At 43.6% G+C, this 19,761-nt stretch overlaps 1 protein-coding gene across 5 annotated transcripts in view; it reads left to right on the top strand.

Annotated features, from left to right (window-relative positions):
* Positions 1–19,761, top strand: part of TDP1 (tyrosyl-DNA phosphodiesterase 1) — a 110,150-nt gene that overhangs the window by 57,378 nt on the left and 33,011 nt on the right. For 4 of the 5 annotated variants that reach the window (XM_030558943.1, XM_030558941.1, XM_030558942.1 and 1 more), the window contains exon 14: positions 7,693–7,795. In XM_030558943.1, the coding sequence (XP_030414803.1) occupies positions 7,693–7,795 (103 nt within the window). Of the gene's footprint in view, positions 1–5,872; positions 6,126–7,692; positions 7,796–19,761 lie in introns of those variants that run through there. The other variant, XR_003999951.1, reaches the window with a different exon arrangement.

Genomic DNA, 19,761 nt, shown 5'->3' with positions numbered 1-19,761 from the left:
AACATAAATAAGAAGTTGTGGTGATATTCTGTACCATGATTAAAGTCTTTGGGAATATTAATGTGTCAAGTAGATGAAATCTGTATTTGTTTCGTTTGAAGAGTGTATCTCTGCAGCGCATTGGGCTGTATACATGCTGAGTTGCTAATAGCTAGTCATGTCCAAATATTGTCATTTATGATTTCATTGCTTGGAGTTTAATATTCCAGGCCCTAAGCCCCCACACAAATGTATTTCTGGTGCTTTGTGTGTGTGAGAGGGGGGTGTATGGGGGGGGAGGGTATTCATATTTGTTCAGCTTGGCCTGATTTAAATAGTATGCTCAAAGGGCAATTTTAAAAAGTTTAATGGTGCTCAGTAAAACTGAGAAATGTTAGCTGGTATGTATGTCTCCACTGAAAGTCCAATATTCTAGTGAAAAATTGGTATATTTCAAAGAATGCTGCTGAAAGTCACTGCTGCAGAGAGACAGTGACTTAGTTCTGGAGTGAAGTTGAAAATAGTGTACCCTTTTTTAACTAGAACAGAATTTTCATGTGAAATATTGAGGATGTGTGCATGTGTCAGCAATGGTACAAGCTAATATTAGCTAATGCTATGGAGTTGTTACTGTTGTATGTTGTGCTTGCTCCTGATGAGACCCTCTCCTTAGCAAGAGATCCCTATGGAACATCAGTATATTCAAATCTATTCACTCTTGATAGTACACCTCTACCTTGATATAACGCTGTCCTTGGGAGCCAAAAAAATCTTACTGCTTTATAGGTAAAACCGTGTTATATTGAACTTGCTTTGATCCACCAAAGTGCACAGCCCCCCCACCCCCCCGGAGTACTGCTTTACCGCTTTAAATCCAAATTCGTGTTAGTATCGGGTGGCGTTATATCGAGGTAGCGGTGTATAAGCTAATACAGTCAAATAGAGTGTGGATTATAACTCTAACCGGTAGTTCAAAAGATTTGCTAGAGATAAGTTCTTATTTTTTTCCCTACTGTAGTTTAAATTGGGTATCATTCTATGATTTTCCTCGCTGTTAACAATTAGAAGTAACTTTTAAACTTAGGTCAAAATTGTAGGCTGGGGGGGTAGGGGAAGCTGAGGTGTAAGGCTTGCTGTGTATAGAAAAAGAATATTGAACATCAAACTGTTAAGCTTTGAACACTGAGCTACTGAAAGGGTTGGCTGGATGTACTCGATGAATAGTCAGATGCAGCCCCTTCATAGTGAGGAATGGACTATGTGAACAACGGCTGCTCTCTAGTCGCAAATTCTACATCTTTGTTTACTTCTTGAAAATTACAGTAAGAACTGATAGCTGAACTTAGGAATTCGGGATTCCTGGGTCATGGATCAGTTTTCGCATGTCTGGTACCTAGGTTGGTGGACAGCAGGGTTGACATGGAACTGATGAAATTGACCTCCTCAGGGGTTTGTCAGCCCTACTGTTAGCCCACCCCTGCCATTCGTATCATTGCAAAGTGTTGATTGCTGCCTATGCTGATATGGAAGCACCTTAAGTGGATTTAAGGTTTGGAAGGGGACACTGGAGGAGTGGTGGCTGTAGGGGGAAAATAGTCAACAGCATAAGTTTAGGAGTTTTGCCAAAAATATTTAATCTTGTTTTTTTAACTGTTCCTTTCTTCCAGATGCCTCAGTTTATTTTTTTTGCTTGTTCTTCTCCTTCCCATGTCAATCCTCTTTAAACATTAACTTCACTCTCAATTGCTCTCTCCTTCTCTTGGTTTCAAAATCTAGGGGTAGTTTTAGGCTGAAAACAAGGGTTTCACTTTTTCAAACATTTACCTTTGGGCTCATTTTCTATGCATTATCTTAACCCAATACTGAATAGTGCTTTTTACCTGTTATCATACTTAGCTTTTACGTGTCACATTTCATCTGTAGAGCTCAAAGCACTTTACAAAGAGGGTAAATATGATTATATATTGCATTCCCTCATATAGACCCAGTCCTGCGCGCACTCTTGCATGCATAACTTGACTACATGAGAAGAACCATTAGAATCAGTGGGGTTACACATAAGTAAAGTTATACACATGGTAAAGTGCCTTCAGGATAGGGAACATAGCGTGTGTGACGTAAAAGCACTGTATAAATGTTAACTTAATTAGACACCCTAGACTAAATACTGTGTGTTTTTCTATACCTTGTACAATCCCACCAATACAAGTGCAAGGGAATAGGACAGGAGAGAATTTCACCAGTGTCTCTTTGGTTTAACATAATGTATCTAATGTGTCCACTGTCTTTTCTTGAGAGAAATTAAGTTATATCCCAGCTAGTGTGTCTTTTAATGTTACATAATTCCTTTAAAGATAGGGTGATGCTTTGAGAGTTCACCCAGAACAATAAGAGGTTGTCGCTGCCTTTTCAGTAAACCTTGTGCTTCTATGTTTTTGCAGCTTTGGCTCAACACCCTGCTTATCAGCATTCTGCTTTTAAGCACAATGGCTTCACCCTGGCTTCCACCAGCATAAGTTAATCATCCATTTAAGAAGTAATTTAGGAATGTAACTGAATGAATATTTAATAAAAATAAAGCATGATGACCATAACCAAAACGTTTTTGCAAATGGAAATAACCACTTACAATCAATTAAATGAGGCTTCCCACTATTCAGTGCAGAAATTGATGAAGGGGAATAACTGGTAGTTAAAATTCTTCATTAATTTTCCCTTACATAGTACTGTTTTGTACAAAATACATGTCATATTTGGCAAAAAAGAATAGGAGAGAAAATTTGGACAGAACAAATGAATTCTAGTATACCGCTATTTTCTTCCTCTTTATCATTACCTTTGGATCGCAAGGGTAAATCAGTAATTTGCCTTGTCTTATTTGTTCTTTTAAGAAACAATTTATCTTTCTATTTGATATAGACAGTCATTCTCAGTGCAACACTGAAAGTAAATATACAAAATACAAGTGTAAGGAGTATTTTCAAGTATCCATACTGTGGTGAGATAAGTTAAGAAATGGAAGTAATGTTCAGTACTTGCTACTGAATGTCTTTTAGACATTTTAGGAGATTTACCATTGAATATAAGGGACTAATTCTTGCTGATTTGGTGATTTTTTTTTTTAGATGTTTCTCTGTGATTCTTGGAGATGGTATAAAGGTTGTCCACAGAAGTTGATCAGTATTAATTCATTTCTACCATGCAGGATATTTGTGGGATTTTTTTTATAGATCTTGTCACTGTAAAAGGGAAATTTTTCATTAGGAATTTGATGAGGTTGGCTATTTCTGTATCTATATCAAGATAGATATATGAGGAAATGCTATATATCTAGATCTAGATATATAGCATTTCCTCATATATCTAGCTAGTTTTTCAAGGTATTTCATCCACATAGATCTCATTCTTGGTGCGCAGGAACCTGTGCACATAAGATCAGTGTGTTTTGGCTGCTAGTGTCTGCTGGGGCCGCATTCATGCCTTAGATATCCTTTTGCCTCCCCCCCCCCCAAGGACATTTAATGAAGGGAACATGCCCCAACATCCCATAGGACTTCTTAATAGCAGGGAAGGAAGTGGGCCATGGGAGCCATGTGGGCAAAAGATCTCAAACCACAGTTACTGTAAGATATGTGGGTGGGTCGCACTGTGCAGGAAGTCAGACTATATGATTATAATGGTCCCTTCTGACCTTGAAGTCTATGATTCTATGATTCAGAATGGCTAGTGGGGGGACAGACTGGAGCATGGGCTCAAGAGCTAGTGGGGTGACAGCGTTGAGCCTTGGGATGGGGAAGGGGGGCTGCAGGAACAGAGACAGATGTGCCTGTCTGAATGGGAGAGGCTTGGGGTCAGCCAGGGTCTGCATGGGGGAAACTTTCCAACACCCTAACAATCCCGCCCATAGAAGAACCTCCCATCCACACTCAACACTCTCCAGGTTCAATCCTAGGCTCCTTCGCTCTCCCTCAACTCTTCTGTTACCCCTGACTCCCCAAAGCCTTTGCACTGCTTCTGACAGGTGCAGGGAATACTGTTCTGTGTTATAATTAAAGTGAATTACACAGAATTCTGTATTAATATGCCTAGTAAGGAATCTATTTGTCAAAGAACTTTTTTTGGGGTCTGTATTGTTGGACATACTTGCTGACAAATATTTTGAAATAAATTACCAAAATAATTGTAGCTGGCATTATTATATTGTGTTATTTTGACAAATACAATATGCAGAATTTTGCAGAATTTTTAATTTTTTGGCACAGAATTCCACCAGTAGTGGTGTTTATAACCAAACGGACAGAACTGCCTTGATTTATTTATTTATTTATTTTTAGGATTTATATGGATTGCTTATCTGTAAATAGGAGTCTGAGTCATCTTTGTTTCAATAAGCAATATGGGTCAGAATCATAGAGAATCTGTGTGGATGTGAACCAGTTCACTTAGGAGCCTAATCAGCTCTCTTTAAATTAACGTTTCATTTTCACACAGCTGCCCTTCATTCATTATAGATTTTAGTTTTTCCCTGTGTTCCAAAATAAACCTGTTCATAAACTGAGACTAGTGTAAATAATTATATTTTCTGAGAAGCGCTTGGTAATTAGCTATTAGCATCTGGAGACTGTCTGACAAACAGACTTCATCCAAATAGGTCCAGCTTTAAGGTCTTTCTCCCTAAATGTCGATTTGGGAAGCCTTTGTTTAGGATTTGGATCCTTGGAGAGTAGCTACAACAAGAGATCCTTGTTACAGAGGGAGAATAAAAGTACTCAGAACCTTTGGAAGGGCTTGATAACTTTTTGTTAGTACATTTGGATGTGGCTTGAATTGATGCAGGAGGTCTTTTGGAAGCTCCAGTAGTCCCCTTGTTTATCAGTATAGCAAACCAACCAAGCAAGGAAGGGAGAGTGCAGAATATCTAGCAGTTTGTGTGGTTTCTCTTGCATCTCCTCCACTGTTATGTTAAGAGCCTCTGTCACACATTTAATATATTGGAATGCCTTAAAATGATCAACTGGAGAAGACATTGAGGGGTTCATTGCCTCATTAGGGAAGGATAATGGAATTGTGGCCAGGATTAATTGTTCTTCATCTGCCTCGTATACACTTCTCTCTTCCTCCCATCTCTTTAGTATCTGAGGCTGTATTAATTGACTGGGCTGGAAACATCTATATTGCCTCTTAGGAGAAAGGAGAACAGGATCTAGCCCTGCGATTGGGGGCAGTAGCTACTGGCTTGCAAGTATGGCAGTTGCATACCCCAGGGTGCCTAGTAGGGCCAAGGTTGATAGGCACATGAATCGTGGATTAGTGGAGGCAGAGAAGGATGGTCTCTGAAGTCCATGCCTTTTCCTGCTGAGAACAGTCCCTAAAATAACTCCTGGATTCCCATTGTGATCCTTGTGAAGGAATAGGAGGGTGAATGGGAAAGGAACCCTCCTGTGCACTGATGGGGAGGATGAGGATGAACACACCATCTCCACAGATGAGGCTACTCTTTCAGGCATACTAAGGCACTCTGATGTCACTTATACTCAAGTAGGGGATAGAGTTGGTATTACCTGTATTGTTTGTGTTACTGAGATCTCATGACCAGGAGTCTGACCAGCACCACCTTCAGCCTATCCAGCAAGGTGACTCCTGTATTGGGCCCACAGCTAAATCACCCAGTACACACACATGCTCTAGATGCCAATAGGGATGATGCTGAGGAACTGGCTAGTGAGGAGTTCAGTACCAGAAGAAGGATGATCCAGAGGTGCAGTGGAGATACTATAGGCATCTGTTTAATAGTTGATACCAAGGCACCAGCAGGTTCTTTCTCAGGATGCTGGCTGCCCTTTGAGTTTTGAGAAGAGTGAGACCTATGGTGATTTATGTTTGTTTTTCATAGGCACTGGGGGAGGGTGACCTGTGTCTCAGCTCAACTCTGGAGCGATGATCTCTCCTGCACCTTTTTGAAGCTGTTGTGACAGAGATTGAAGCCCGTGACTGGCGTCCAATGTTTCACTGGAGCTTGGGGTAGAATCACAGCTCTCCAGGGCACTCATTAAGAGGGACTGGGCAGGGGACTGTGCCTTTGTTAGGTCCTTCCTTTCTGTGTCCAAAGAGGCCTTCCTGGAGCGCTCCACAAGGAATAATCTCAGGTGGGCTTCATGGGCCTCTGGAAAATGAGTGGCAGATGGAGCAACATTCTGGAATGTGCCCTTTGCCTCAACAAAAAAGTACCTAGAATGCCCATCACTTAGTGGTATAGAAATGTCATAAGAGGGGCAAGATTTAATCGCTGGATTTTCAGCACAGTGGTTTAGTTTTTCTTTCTTTATCGGTTGCTAGGTGAGCAAGCGGACAGTGCAGCGGTTCCGTCGTGCTGCCATGGGTGGTAAGAAAGAACTGAGAGACCGTAGGGACTGCACCTGCCCTTTTATACCCTGGGGTGATGCGAGAACTTGTAGGGGTGTGGCCCCAGTGGACCCTGCCGGCCAAAAGAATCCCATTTCACATGGATGAGCACCAAGAGAGGATCCATGTGGACAAATAGTCAAAGATGAAACATGATTTACTCATTTCCCAAGCTATAAAATTCCTTCTCAAGCCTATCTTCAAGAAAACAGTCTTTATTTTCCCAAAGACAAAAGAATAATAGATTAATAGAAGAAAATAGATTAATGTTTGTCAGCATATCTTATACATAATATTTATGTCCATATCCTTAGAGGTCAAAATATTAGATAAGTACTTGTTTTCAGTTTTTGTATAATGGCTTTTAAAATTCCTTCCTTGTTCGGTGAGGATTCTTCAGCTGCCCTTTTCTGTAAACTCCTCATGAAGCTCTGGCACTGCCACTGTCAGACAGGTTACTGGGCTAGATAGACCATTGGTTTGACACTATATGTCAACTCTTATGTTCCAAACTAGGTACTGATCCAGCCAACTCAGATCACTAATGCTAAATCAATCTCTCTCCTCCCCGCCCAGCTAGAAGGCATCTACTATGTGTTTATCAGTTCAAATTTAATGTGAACAAATTTTGATAATGGAACCGCATATATTTTCTTGATTCAGATTCAATTTGAAAGCTATTCCCTGGCTGATAAGGGAGGAGGGACACTATGGGTTGAAAGTATAATGTAACATTTGCTTTAAAAATAATTTGTTTTATAAAGTAATAAATCTTCATGGAGTTTATCAAAGGAGAAAATGTCAGTGAGGGAAAATGCCTTATGCTTTATTAATTTTCCATATATATTCGTTCATAAATGTCTTGAGAAATGTAAAATAATCCCAGTTAGGAAGAGATCCTTTCATCTCCAAGGATGATAGATAAGGAAAAAGCCAAATGTGGTTGGTTAGTCACGATTCCTTATTCAGGTTCCCAAGAAATAATGCAAAGGCTGAAGTTGGTTATTTGCACATTGTGAATCTGGGAGTATCAACTATACTAAATTCATATTGAATTTCATAATACATAGTATTTACCCATATATGTACTGCACGACTGCCCTGTTATGTGGCACTTACACAGTTTCCCCACTGCACTGAGGGAATAGTAATGAGGAACAAGGCCCTATTTATTCTCTTTATGAAAGGACTTTCTCGTTGGGGAAAAGTTTTATTTCTAATTCAGGTACATTGTTGTTGCAGCTGTAGTATTTGAGTGTTTTGCTGCTGTGAAGATTGTGCCACACTGACCTGCTGTCTGTCTCTTTGCAGTGCCAATCTTTCCAAAGCTGCCTGGGGAGCTCTAGAGAAAAACGGCACGCAACTGATGATTCGTTCATACGAACTTGGAGTCCTTTTCCTGCCTTCAGCATTTGTAAGTTTCATAATTCAGCAACGAAAGACTAGATACTGTGACAGTCTGCAGATGCTGATATCTTACAAAAAGGCATTATTCTATCCCACTGTATACTTGTTAATTATTTCTTTTGTTTAATTATTTTTTGACGGAGAGGTTTATAGTTTTTTAGAGTTATAGAACTTAGTGCTTTAAAGAAAACCTATATGTTTACCCATACATCAAGCAGGAATTTGGTACCTAAACAGGTTTTCATAGTCTCCTTATGGTAAATACAGTAATATGCAATACTTTATGGATAAGATTCAGAATCTTTTGCTAGCTGTGCTCTGAGATTACTCTCTGAGTCTGGACTAAGACTCTGCATAACTCAGCAGAAATGTGTTGTCATACTTTCAGAGCTAATTAATCTCTACTTTTAAGATCTTTTGCTGCATCCATTTTGTTGAGTACAATGTCCTGTGGGTTCAGAAATGGAGAAGCATATTTTGACACACACACACTGTCATATGGAGCTGAAAATAAAATTTCTAATCCCCTCAGATCACTCACTTTCCTGAAATCCACTGATGATGGCCCTTGGACAGTTCCACCTTGCCTTTTCCCAGAGTCACTGCTTTGTAAATCTAGTTATCAAAGGCAAAATTGGAAAGTTGAAGCATTGCTACTGGATATGCTCAGCAGATAAAATCTCTGTTTGAGAGATAATATGAGGTGAAGGAATAGAGCAGAGTACTTAGAGTTAGGAGGCCTGGGTTCCTTTCTTACTCTGCTTCTTGGCTCATTGTAGGGCAAATAGGCAAAAATGTTCAAGTATAACCACTAAATTTGCGTATCTTAGTTTTTAGTTACCTTAACATGTGTGGTCTGATTTTTCAGAGAGATTAGGCATGCACAAATCCAGTTGAAGTCAGTAGAAGTTGCATGTACTTATCGCCTCTGTCAATCAAGACTTAGCTATGTCTGGTGGTGGTGTGCGGCTCGGCTGCGATTTGTCCCTCAGCGGGGCTGTGGGATATCCCACCGCCTCACTCTAGTTCGCCGGCCGGTGGCTCTGCTGTCATGGGAAACAACACCCACTCGATTAGGGGGGTTCAGACCCCGAGATGGGGCTGAATCAATAGTCCGCCGCCGGCCCAGGCCCTAGGTCAGGGCGGGGCAACAAACACTGAGTCAGGCCTGGTCTACACTATGCGTTTATACCAATTCTAGCAGCGTTACACCGATTTAATGCTGCACTCATCCACACAATGAGGTCCTTTATATCGTTATAAAGGGCTCTTTAAACCAGTTTCTGTACTCCTCCCCAATGAGAGGAGTAGCGCTGAAATCGGTATTACTGTATCTGATTAGGGTTAGTGTGGCTGCAGATCGAAGATATTGGCCTCTGGGAGGTATCCCACAGTACACCACTGTGACTGCTCTGGAAAGCAATTGAACTCGGATGCACTGGCCAGGTAGACAGAAAAAGCCCCGCGAACTTTTGAATTGCATTTCCTGTTTGCCCAGCGTGGAGCTCTGATCAGCACGGGTGGCGATGCAGTCCCAAATCCAAAAAGAGCTCCAGCATGGATCGTACGGGAGATACTGGATCTGATCGCTGTATGAGGAGACAAATCTGTTCTATCAGAGCTTCATTACAGAAGATGAAATGCCAAAGCATTTGAAAAAAATCTCCAGGCTATGATGCAGAGTCTACAGCACAGTGCTGTGTGACAAGTGTAATGGAAAGCCAAAGAATCAAGTGGACGCTCATGGAGGAAGGGAGGGGGGACTGAGGACTCCAGCTATGCCACAGTCCCCGCAGTCTCTGAAAAGCATTTGCATTCTTGGCTGAGCTCCCAATGCCTGTAGGGTCAAACACGTTGTCTGGGGTAGTTCAGGGTATATCTCATCAATTTACTCCCCCTCCCCCCCCCGCCGTGAAAGAAAGGGAAAAAAATCGTTTTTTGACTTTTTTCAGTGTCACCATATGTCTACTACATGCTGCTGGTAGACACGGTGCTTGGGCAATGAACAGCAGCATCCTCTCCCTTCCCTTCCCCGGTGGCAGACGGTACAGTGCAGTAGGACTGGTAACCGTCCTCGTCATCAGCCCATGAGTGCTCCTGGCTGGCCTCAGGTGAGGTCGGCCTGGGGCACCTGGGTAAAAATAGGAATGTCTCCTGGTTATTCCCGGCAGATGGTACAGAATGGCTGGTAACCGTCCTCATCATAGCAACTGGAGGCGGAACTCCATAAGCCTCCCCCCATGTCTAAAGAAAAGATACTGTACTGCCTGGACTATCATAGCAGCTGGAGGCTGCCTCCCCCTCATTTTATCTCACTAAAAAGTCAGTGTTGCTTATTCCTGCATTCTTTATTACTTCATCACACAAATGGGGGGACCCTGCAACGGTAGCCCAGAAGGGTTGGGGAGAGGAGGGAAGCACCGGGTGGAGTTGTTGCATGGACACCCCCTAGAATGGCATGCAGCTCATAATTTCTGTGGGATCTGACACGGAGTGGCTATGCTCTCTGGTTCTCTGATACACTGGTTCTCTAGTACACTTGCCCCATATTCTAGGCAGGACTGACTCTATTTTTAGATACAACATAAAGGAGGAAATGACCCAGGGGTTCATTCCCATTATTATCTTTGCCCCCCCGGCCTACCTCAGCGAAGGTCAGCCAGGAGCACCCATGACAGCAGCAGATGGTACAGAATGACTGATAACCGTCATCTCATCGCCAGTTTACAATGCCACAGCAGACGGTACAGAACGACTGGTAACGGTCTCTGCTACCTTGCAAAGGCAAATGAATGCTGCTGTGTAGCGCTGCAGTACCGCCTCTGTCAGCGGCATACGGTGACAGTGACAAAAGGCAAAACGGGCTCCATGGTTGCCATGCTATGGCGTCTGCCAGGGCAATCCAGGAGTAAAGGGCGCGAAATGATTGTCTGCTGTTGCTTTCACGGAGGAAGGAATGAGTGACGACATTTACCCAGAATCACCCGCAACACTGTTTTTGCCCCATCATGCATTGGGATCTCAACCCAGAATTCCAGTGGGTGGGGGCGACTGCGGGAACTACGGGATAGCTACCCACAGTGCAATGCTCCAGAAATCGACGCTAGCCTTGGTACATGGACACACACCACCGAATTATTGTGCTTTGTGTGGCCGTGTGGCACTCGACTTTATACAATCTGTTTTACAAAACCAGTTTATGTAAAATTGAAATACTCCTGTAGTGTAGACATACCCTCAGAATGCTCAGGCCCTCAGGCAGGGCTGAGCAGTAATCATAGGCATCGGCCTCCTCAGGCCAGGGGAAGGGGGAGTCCGCCACCCCGGAGTCGGGTGGCAGGGAGGACGCAGGCCCTCCCACTCCACTGAGTCCCGGCCTGTGGCCCTAGCAGCGGCAGAGACTCTCTGCTGTCAGTGGGGATCCTGGCCACAACACACTGTTATTGGCTCTGGCAGTGTTGCAGCCAGACTGGGGTCGGCTGCTCCCGGGCTACTTCCACGCTCCCCCTCGTAGGGTACCTGAGTCGTCGTAGCGTCACCGGCGGTCTCAAACACCATCGGTTCCTCTGGGTAAGTGTTCGAGGGTGGGCTCAGCGGCTCCTCGGGGTAGCTGGCTTGGGGCAGGCTCGGACAGTCCTCCTCGGGGTAGCTGGCGTGGGGCAGGCTCGGCGAGTCCTCCTCGGGGTAGCTGGCGTGGGGCAGGCTCGGCCAGTCCTCCTCAGGGTAGCAGGCACGGGGCAGGCTTGGCTGGCTGGGTGTGGGCTCCGGCTGGCAGCGGCCGCGGACGTCTGGCCCCTGCGGTGGCTGGGCCTCGACTGAGCTCTGCAGGCGAGCTTTTATACTTCTGGGTCTGCGCCATGACCTCTGAGGGGCGGGCGCAGGACCCAGTGGCTCCGCCCACGGTGGTGGTAGGGGAGGTTCGTCTCTCAGCGGGGCTGTGGGGTATCCCACCACCTCGCTACAGGTGCGTACCCAAATTTAGAGAACACGTGTTTGAAAATTTTGGCTTTTAACCTCAGTTTCCTCATGCAAAACAGGGATAGGAATGTAAAGTTTGTGAAATCTTCAGGGGCAAGGGATAACTCAGTGGTTTGAGCATTGGCCTGCTAAACCCAGCGTTGTGAGTTCAGTCCTTGTGGGGGCCACTTAGGGATCTGGGGCAAAATCAGTACTTGGTCCTGCTAGTAAAGGCAGGGGGTGGACTCAATGACCTTTCAGGGTACCTTCCAGTTCTATGAGATAGGATAGACAGGTAAAAATGCAATATAATTGCAAAGTATTAGTATGTTGTTATTGCTGCTTTGTGTTCTACTTTTTTGTAGATGAGCACGCTAAAAATAATTCCTAGGTAGAAAACAAAACAAATCCTCAAAGGCTGGATAGTGCTACATGAATCTGTTGCTATCAAAATGAGAGCAGCATCAACAGTTGGTCTATGTTCAGAAAGCATTCAAATTCCCTCCTGCCCAAAGGCCTACAAAATTCATCCATAGTCAAGGAGATGATTCTCTGGCTGCCAGAGAAAACAATGTATAGACTAAAAATTCTTAGGTGTATCTTCCATGGGAACAAAATTTCTCTTCATCCCTCAAAGATCATGTCCACCAAGCACATAATTTCATCATTTAATTTGACAGTATATGACTAACCAACAGAGCATTTTTAAAGAATGAGATTTTATGAAAATATTTATGCATAATTTTGGTAATTACAGTCTCTAATTGCTACAGTAGAATTGATAGTTTCCTGCTGTGGCTCTTTATCATGGGAGAAATGCTGCATCACACTCTTGACACTTACTAAGCAATTGAAAGCAAGTACTGGGTGACTTCCAATAGTGGTGGCAGCATTTCCCTGATCTTTTTAATCACTAAAATCATAGGGAAGCAAAACATGTTGCTCTCAGAAGTCCTTATGAATTATCTAAGACTTGTAATAACACCCTCAAATGCTGTTCTCCTGATGTACAACAGAACATTTAGTGACAATGCTGGGTTGTGAAATAAGAAAACCTCATAATTGACTAGAAGGGGTGATCATTTTGGTTTCAATCAACTCTATAAAAAATAGGAAAAAGACGCTCATTTTAATAACTGTTGATGATAGACATGAAGTGACTCAGGCAGAAACTATCGCCTAGCTGGGTCAAGATTTATTTGATGACTTTGTCAGCAGCTGACTTCAAGGGAGTGAACAATGTTCTGGCAACCTGGCTTTTGCTGTCCAGCAGAAGAGAGCTTACTTGAGATGGTGAGGCATTTAAAGGACAGATCTCTTTGTGTTATTAACACACATCTACTCAGCTACTACAGTTAGGAACAAAGGCCAGCATGTGTAGGCAGTGGATTGCTGCTCTGTTTTCTTGCCTTGCCACATATATGCATTTACCAGTCTTAAAAAACATAGTTAAAAAAACAGAGGTGGGTACTGGCAGAAGTAAAAGTCCCCTCAGCCTAAGGGACTGTGCTTATTTCAGAATCTGATGACTTGATTAACAAGTGGAAATAAACTGGTTTCCCCAGGGCCACTCAATAGTAATAACTAGCTGACAACCCTATCCGTTGCACATGTCTAATTTGGAAAGTTCCTCCATATGCCAATATGTTTGGGATGTAACCAGAGCTGGGTGGTGTGGGATGGAGCTGAAACCTGTGACCACGAGGAACCTGATGTATGGGCTCCCTTTGAGGTGGAGCCTGTGTCTATGGGGGAGCAAAATGGAGGCAGAGACAGGGAATAGCAGGACCCCGTGTACCAGGTTGCAGCGCCACTCAACTTTGGCTGGCGCATCATCTGTCCATCATGCCAGCAGGGAAGGGGGTCTGCCATTACACAACCCAGTTATGCTAGTTACTGTCTCCCCTATTGCAGAGGAGTGTCCTGACTTGCTCACAGCCAGGAAGAGGGAGGGGCTGCCCACAGTCAGTTTGATTGTGAGAAAGGGGAACTAGTGGGAAGGCAGGACCAAGAGCTGGGGGATGTGGGGCAAATCCCCACCTTCATGAGTGATGGAGAGGACAATTATAGTGGTATTTAGCAGAGACCACACAGCTTTTCCAAGCACACACATTTATTAATAGAGTAAAAAGTATTACAGAGGAAACCTATTCAAACAAACAAACCAGATATAAACCCACACTAAACCAACCAGAAATCACCCATCTTCCACAGGAGGAGTCTGACAGGCCAACGTCCCTTCCAACCCTTCAGTAAAAGTTGGGGCCACCTCCTGTTGCTTGAGAAGAGGCAGTCCCATGAGTTTCCTCAGAATCTGCAAAATCCAAGTGATATCTTATTTTGAAAAGGCTGTAGCCCTTATGGTTGCAAAGAAAACCCTGCAAATGTGAATATAACACCCAACACTGGTTTCTAATATCTGCTGCAGACGCAGGGCTTGAAATAGTAGCTGTAAAATAAGTGTGTTCTCTTTCCACTGGCTGCTTTAATTCATTGCAGAAGGGTGGAAACAATTTATTCACAGGCAGGAGGTTGAGGATATATGAGTCTGTTTCTTCACATGAGAATAGGAACCCCAAGGAATTTGCAGAAACTCAGAGCCTTTGTTTATGCTAGGAAATTTTCCCTAAAATTGCTCACTAATCCTTCCATGTAGAAATTTTTTGTTTTGTTTTGTTTGTTTTCATGGAGGAAAGAGGAGAATACAGTGGATCATTGACATGAGGTCTGTCTGGACGTGAGGGAGTTTCCTTCACTGATGCTAGCAATGGTAGGAGGTCAGCGTATCTCTCTCTCTCTGCCCAGCTTAATACAAACTTACTGAGGGTGCAATCCATCCCATCATCCAGATCATTAATGAAGATGTTGAACAAAACCAGCCCCAGCACAGACCCCAGGGGCATTCTGCTTGATACCGGCTGCCAATTAGACAATGAACCATTGATCACGACTCATTGAGCCCAACAATCTAACCAGGTTTCTAGCCACCTTATAGTCTGTTCATCCAATCCATATGTTTTTAACTTGCTGGCAAGAAAAATGTGGGAGACTGTATCAAAAACTTTGCTAAAGTAAAGATATATCACATCCACCACTTTCCCCAAATCCACAGAGCCAGTTATCTCATCATAGAAGGCAATCGGGTTGATCAGGCATGACTTGCCCTTGGTGAATCCATGTTGATTGTTCCTGATCACTTTTCTCTCCTCCAAGTGCTTCAATATGGATTTCTTGAGGACCTGCTCCATGATTTTTTCAGGGAGTGAGATGAGGATGACTGATCTGTAGTTCCCCGGATTCTTTCTTCCATTTTTTAAACATGGTCACTACATTTGCCTTTTTCTAATTGTCCAGGACCTCCCCCAGTAGCCACGAGTTTTCAGAGATAATGGCCAATTGCTCTGCTCTCACATCAGCCAACTTCCTCAGCACCCTTAGATGCATTGCATCCGGCCCCTCGGACTTGTGCATGTCCAGCTTTTCTAGTTAGTCCTTAACCTGTTCTTTCACCATTGAGGGCTGCTCACCTCCTCCACAGACTGTGCTGCCCAGTGCAGCAGTCTGGGAGCTGACCTTGTCTGTGAAGACCAAGGCAAAAAAAGCATTGAGTACTTCAGCTTTTTCCGCATCATCTGTCACTAGATTGCCTCCCCCATTCTGTAAGGGTCCCACACTTTCTCTGACCTTCTTGTTGCTAACATACTTGCAGAAACCCTTCTTGTTAGCCTTCACATCCCTTGCTAGCTGCAACTCAATTGTGCCTTGGCCTTCCTGATTACACCCGTGCATGCTTGAGCAAAATTTTTATACTTCTCCCTAGTGATCTGTCCAAGTTTCCACTTCTTGTAAGCTTCCTTTTTGTATTTAAGCTCACCGAAGATTTCTCTGTTAAGCCAAGTTGGTCGCTTGCCATATTTGCTATTCTTTCTGCACATCAGGTTGGTTTGTGCCTGCCCTCTCAATAAGGCTTCTTTAAAATAAACCCAGCTTTCCTGGACTCCTTTTCCTCCTCATATTAGCCTCCCAGGAGATCCTGCCCATAATTTTCCTGGGGGAGTCAAAGTCTCTTTTTCTGAAGTCCAGGGTCCGTATTCTGCTGCTCTCTTTCCTTCTGTCAGGATCCTGAATTCAACCATCTAATGGTCACTGCAGCTTTCTTCTACTTTCCCTCCCAATTCTTTGTTTGGGAGCAGCAGGTCAAGAGGAGCACTTCCCCTAGTTGTTTCCTCGAGCACTTGTACCAGGAAGTTGTCCCCAACACTCTCCAAAAATATTCCAGATTGTCTGTGCACTGCTGTATTGCTCTCCCAGCAGATGTCAAGTTGATTGAAGTCCCACATGAGAACCAGGGCCTGTGATCTGGAAACTTCTGTTAGTTGTCTGAAGAAAGCCTCGTCTACCTTATCCTCTTGGTCTGGTTGTCGATAGCAGATGCCCACCAAGACATCAACCTTGTTACTCTCACCTCTAAACTTAATCCAAAGACTCTCGGCAGGTTTTTCTCCAGTTTCATACTGAAGCTCTGAGCAATCAAACTACTCTCTTACAAATAGTGCAACTCCTTCAGCTTTTCACCCCCACCTGTCCTTCCTGAACAGTTCATACCCATTTGTGACAGTGCTCCAGTCATGTGAATTACCCCATCAAGTCTCTGTTATTCCAATCACATCATAGTTCCTTGACTGTGCCAGGATTTCCAGTTCTTCCTGCTTGATTCCCAGGCTTCTTGCATTCATGTACAGGCATCTAAGATAACTAGCGATTGCCCTATTTTCTCAGTATGAATCAGGAGGCCTCCCCTGTTGCACCCTCCTCCTTTTGTTTCCTTCCAGTATCCCACTTCCCCACTTACCTCTGGGCTTAGGTTGGCATTGCCTGGCGGGCCTAGTTTAAAGGCTACCTCACTAGGTTAGCAAGCCTGCCTGCGAAGATGCTCTTCCCTCTCTTCATTAGGTGGATTCCGTCTCTTCCTAGCAATCCTCCTTCCTGAAATAAGATCCTATGGTCGAAGAATCCAAAGCCCTCTCTCCAACGCCACCTGCATAACCACACATTTACCCCCACAATTCGATGGCTCCTACCTGGGCCTTTTCCTTCAACAGAGAGAATGGACGAGAACATGACCTGCACCTCAAACTCCTTTATCCTTCTTCCCAGAGCCACGTAGTCTGCAGTGACCCGCTCAAGGTCATTCTTGGCAGTGTCATTTGTGTCCATGTGGAGAAGTAGTAAGGGGTAGCAGTCCAAGGGCTTGAGCAGTCTCGGCAGACACTCCATCACATCCTGAATTCTAGCTCCAGGCAAGCAGCATGCTTCTCAGGTTTCCCAGTCTGGACTGCAGATTGGTGACTCTGTCCCCCTTGAAGGGAGTCCCCAACCACCACCACCCATCTCCCCCTCTTGGGAGTGCTGGTCGTAGAACCCCCTGGGACAATGCATTCCATGCCTTCTGGTCAATGTGGTCTCCTTCTGATCTCTTCCCTCAGATGAGTCTTCCAAACCATTCTCCGCTGTAGTACTGTGCAGAGAGCCTGAAAACGGTTTCTTAACTCTATCTGCATCGCTGGTACATGGATGCTCCTCTTTCTTCTTCTTCTTCTAGAGGTCACATGCTGCCATTTTTCTTCCCCCTTCTGCGTTGCTCTCTTTGATTCTTCAGCAGCTGTGCCTGCTGTACCAAATGCTGACTTCTATCCAGAAAGTCTTCATTTTCTCTGATACAACACAGGGTTGATACCTAGGTCTCTAGTCCTTTAACCTTCTCTTCCAATATGGAGACCAGCTTTCACTTCGTACAGACAAAGTTGCTTCTATCCTCTGGGAGAAAGACAAACGTGATACTCCTGTGCAGGTCACAACAGCTGATCGCTCACTATGCATAATATCTTCCTTCTAAGAACCGCCTCAGATGTTGTATTTACTGCTCACAAAAGCCTGAAAGCCTCCCTCCCCCCCCCCAAAAAAAAAAAACCCACTTTGTGGGAACCGCCTGCCTCCCTCTCCCGCCCTTCCCAAGCGAACTCCCAGGCAAACTCCCTCGGTTTGCTTGTCCTTGGTTCACAACCAGCTGTTTTTTTTATAAGGCTCCTGGCTCGAAGCAGTTGGCCCGGCTCAAAGTCTTCCCTCCAATCAACCACTCAAGGCCCACCTGGAACATGGCATGTGATATCATGACTCTGAGTTTTCCTCAAGTATTGAGTCAGAGAGAGTTTGGCCTGTTTTATTTTATTTGACAAGAGTAGTGTGCATTGGATTAGTTTTTGGCTGATTGTCATTCTAGGATTATTAGACTATTCACCTAGAGCTAACAGCAACATTAGATATGAAGAGTATCCGCTTGGAATACATCATACTTTTCATAAAACTTTCTAGTTTGACTGTATGTTGAAAAGCATGGTTAAACTGGATGTAAAACAAAAACATTTCCTATGAGTAAATTCAGAGAGCTTCCTTTTCCATCCTTTGGTTTTGGTTTTCTCTGTGTATGCTCTGGCAGAGTGAATATATGGGTATGCAGTCTCACACTCCAGGACGGATGGTTTTACTGAGATTTGCTGTGTATTTGTGTGTCAGTGTAGGTGCAGCTAGACCTGTAGTCCACTATGAGCATTCTCAGAAGACCAGGCCAAGAATCTAATACTAATACTTGCTTCTTTATTACAGTAGCTTGTATAAAAGTTCCTTGTTTTAAATGATTTTAATGTTATCTATTTTCATTTCCTTTTCTCTCTCTGAAATGCTAGACATTGTTAAATGCTAAAATCTGTAGCAATAAGAAAAAAAATCTGTAGATTGAACTTTCAAAGCTATTATTTGATCCAAGTTGTGCTTATTCTTAAATAAATGACTTATCAGCTTTCTGAACTGTATGTACTTTTTGTTCTTAAAGTGACATGAGAGAAAATGCATTGTTTACAAATCATACACTTATCTGTTAAGTTAAATGTGTACCCATAAGGACCTGATATCTATGCTACTGGTTGTGAAACAGCCAGTGGATACATTTGATAAATTCTCAAGAAGCCAACTGACTCCCAACAAGTGAATTATATGTATTTTCTGTTTCTGCTCATTTCTTGTCCCTGGATTTCCTTCTACAGAGCCCTAGAATAAATTGTCTAGATCTGGGGACTCTCAGACTTTTTCATAATGTGGACCACATATTGATAAGTGTATCTCATAGACCTCCAGCCCTCCTATTCGCAGTTGCTCAACTTCTTAATGGTAACTGCAGCAATTGTTTACATGAGAAACAATTGTTCCATTGGTAGCTAGACTCCCTGAGAACAAATCTCTCCTCTTCTTAGCTGTCCCTAAGGGTACCTAATTATGCCGGTTCTCCCTCCTTTTTTCCAGGTGCTTTTACAGGCATCCAGGTTCATCTATAGAACAAAGATTGACGCTTAGAATTTCAGTGGTGAATGCAATAGAATAGTGGCTTTCAATCTTTTTTTGATTTGTGGACCCTAAACATTTTCAAATGGCATTGTGGACTCCTTTGGAAAACTTAGACATAGTTTGTGGGTTCCCAGCAGTCTGCAGACCATAGGTTGAAAACCACTGTTCTATGTTAACAGCAACCTTTCGTGGACCCCTTAGACATAGCCCAGGGACCCCGGGTTGAAAACCACTGATTTAGAAAAAACTGAAATAGATAAATAGAGACTCTGTAGAAGCAGCTGTGCTCTGCCTGTGATAGCCTTTATGGTGAAACCGCCTCCTTCAGTAATCATGGCCTCTGTCTTACCAATATTCATTTTTAATGCAGCGCACTCAAAACCAGGTTGCCACTGTTCATAATTGGCTTAGTTCATAGAATCTGTCTTCCACACATATCACTAAGTCATCAGCGAACAGCATGTTTCAAAGCAGCTCTCATTCTATACTCCCACTTATATCCTTAACAGCAAACAAAAAAGGGCTCTATGCTGATTCCTGATGCAGATCAATATTCACTGGACATTTTGGCACACGTCTGTCTCCGGCTCCACCAAACTAGTTCTCATGGTACGCTAT

The sequence above is a fragment of the Gopherus evgoodei genome, chromosome 4 (assembly GCF_007399415.2).
Source record: "Gopherus evgoodei ecotype Sinaloan lineage chromosome 4, rGopEvg1_v1.p, whole genome shotgun sequence".
In the NCBI taxonomy this organism is placed as follows: Eukaryota; Metazoa; Chordata; order Testudines; family Testudinidae; genus Gopherus; species Gopherus evgoodei.
Note: the sequence above shows the minus strand (reverse complement) of the source record. Positions and strands in the feature narration are given on the sequence as shown.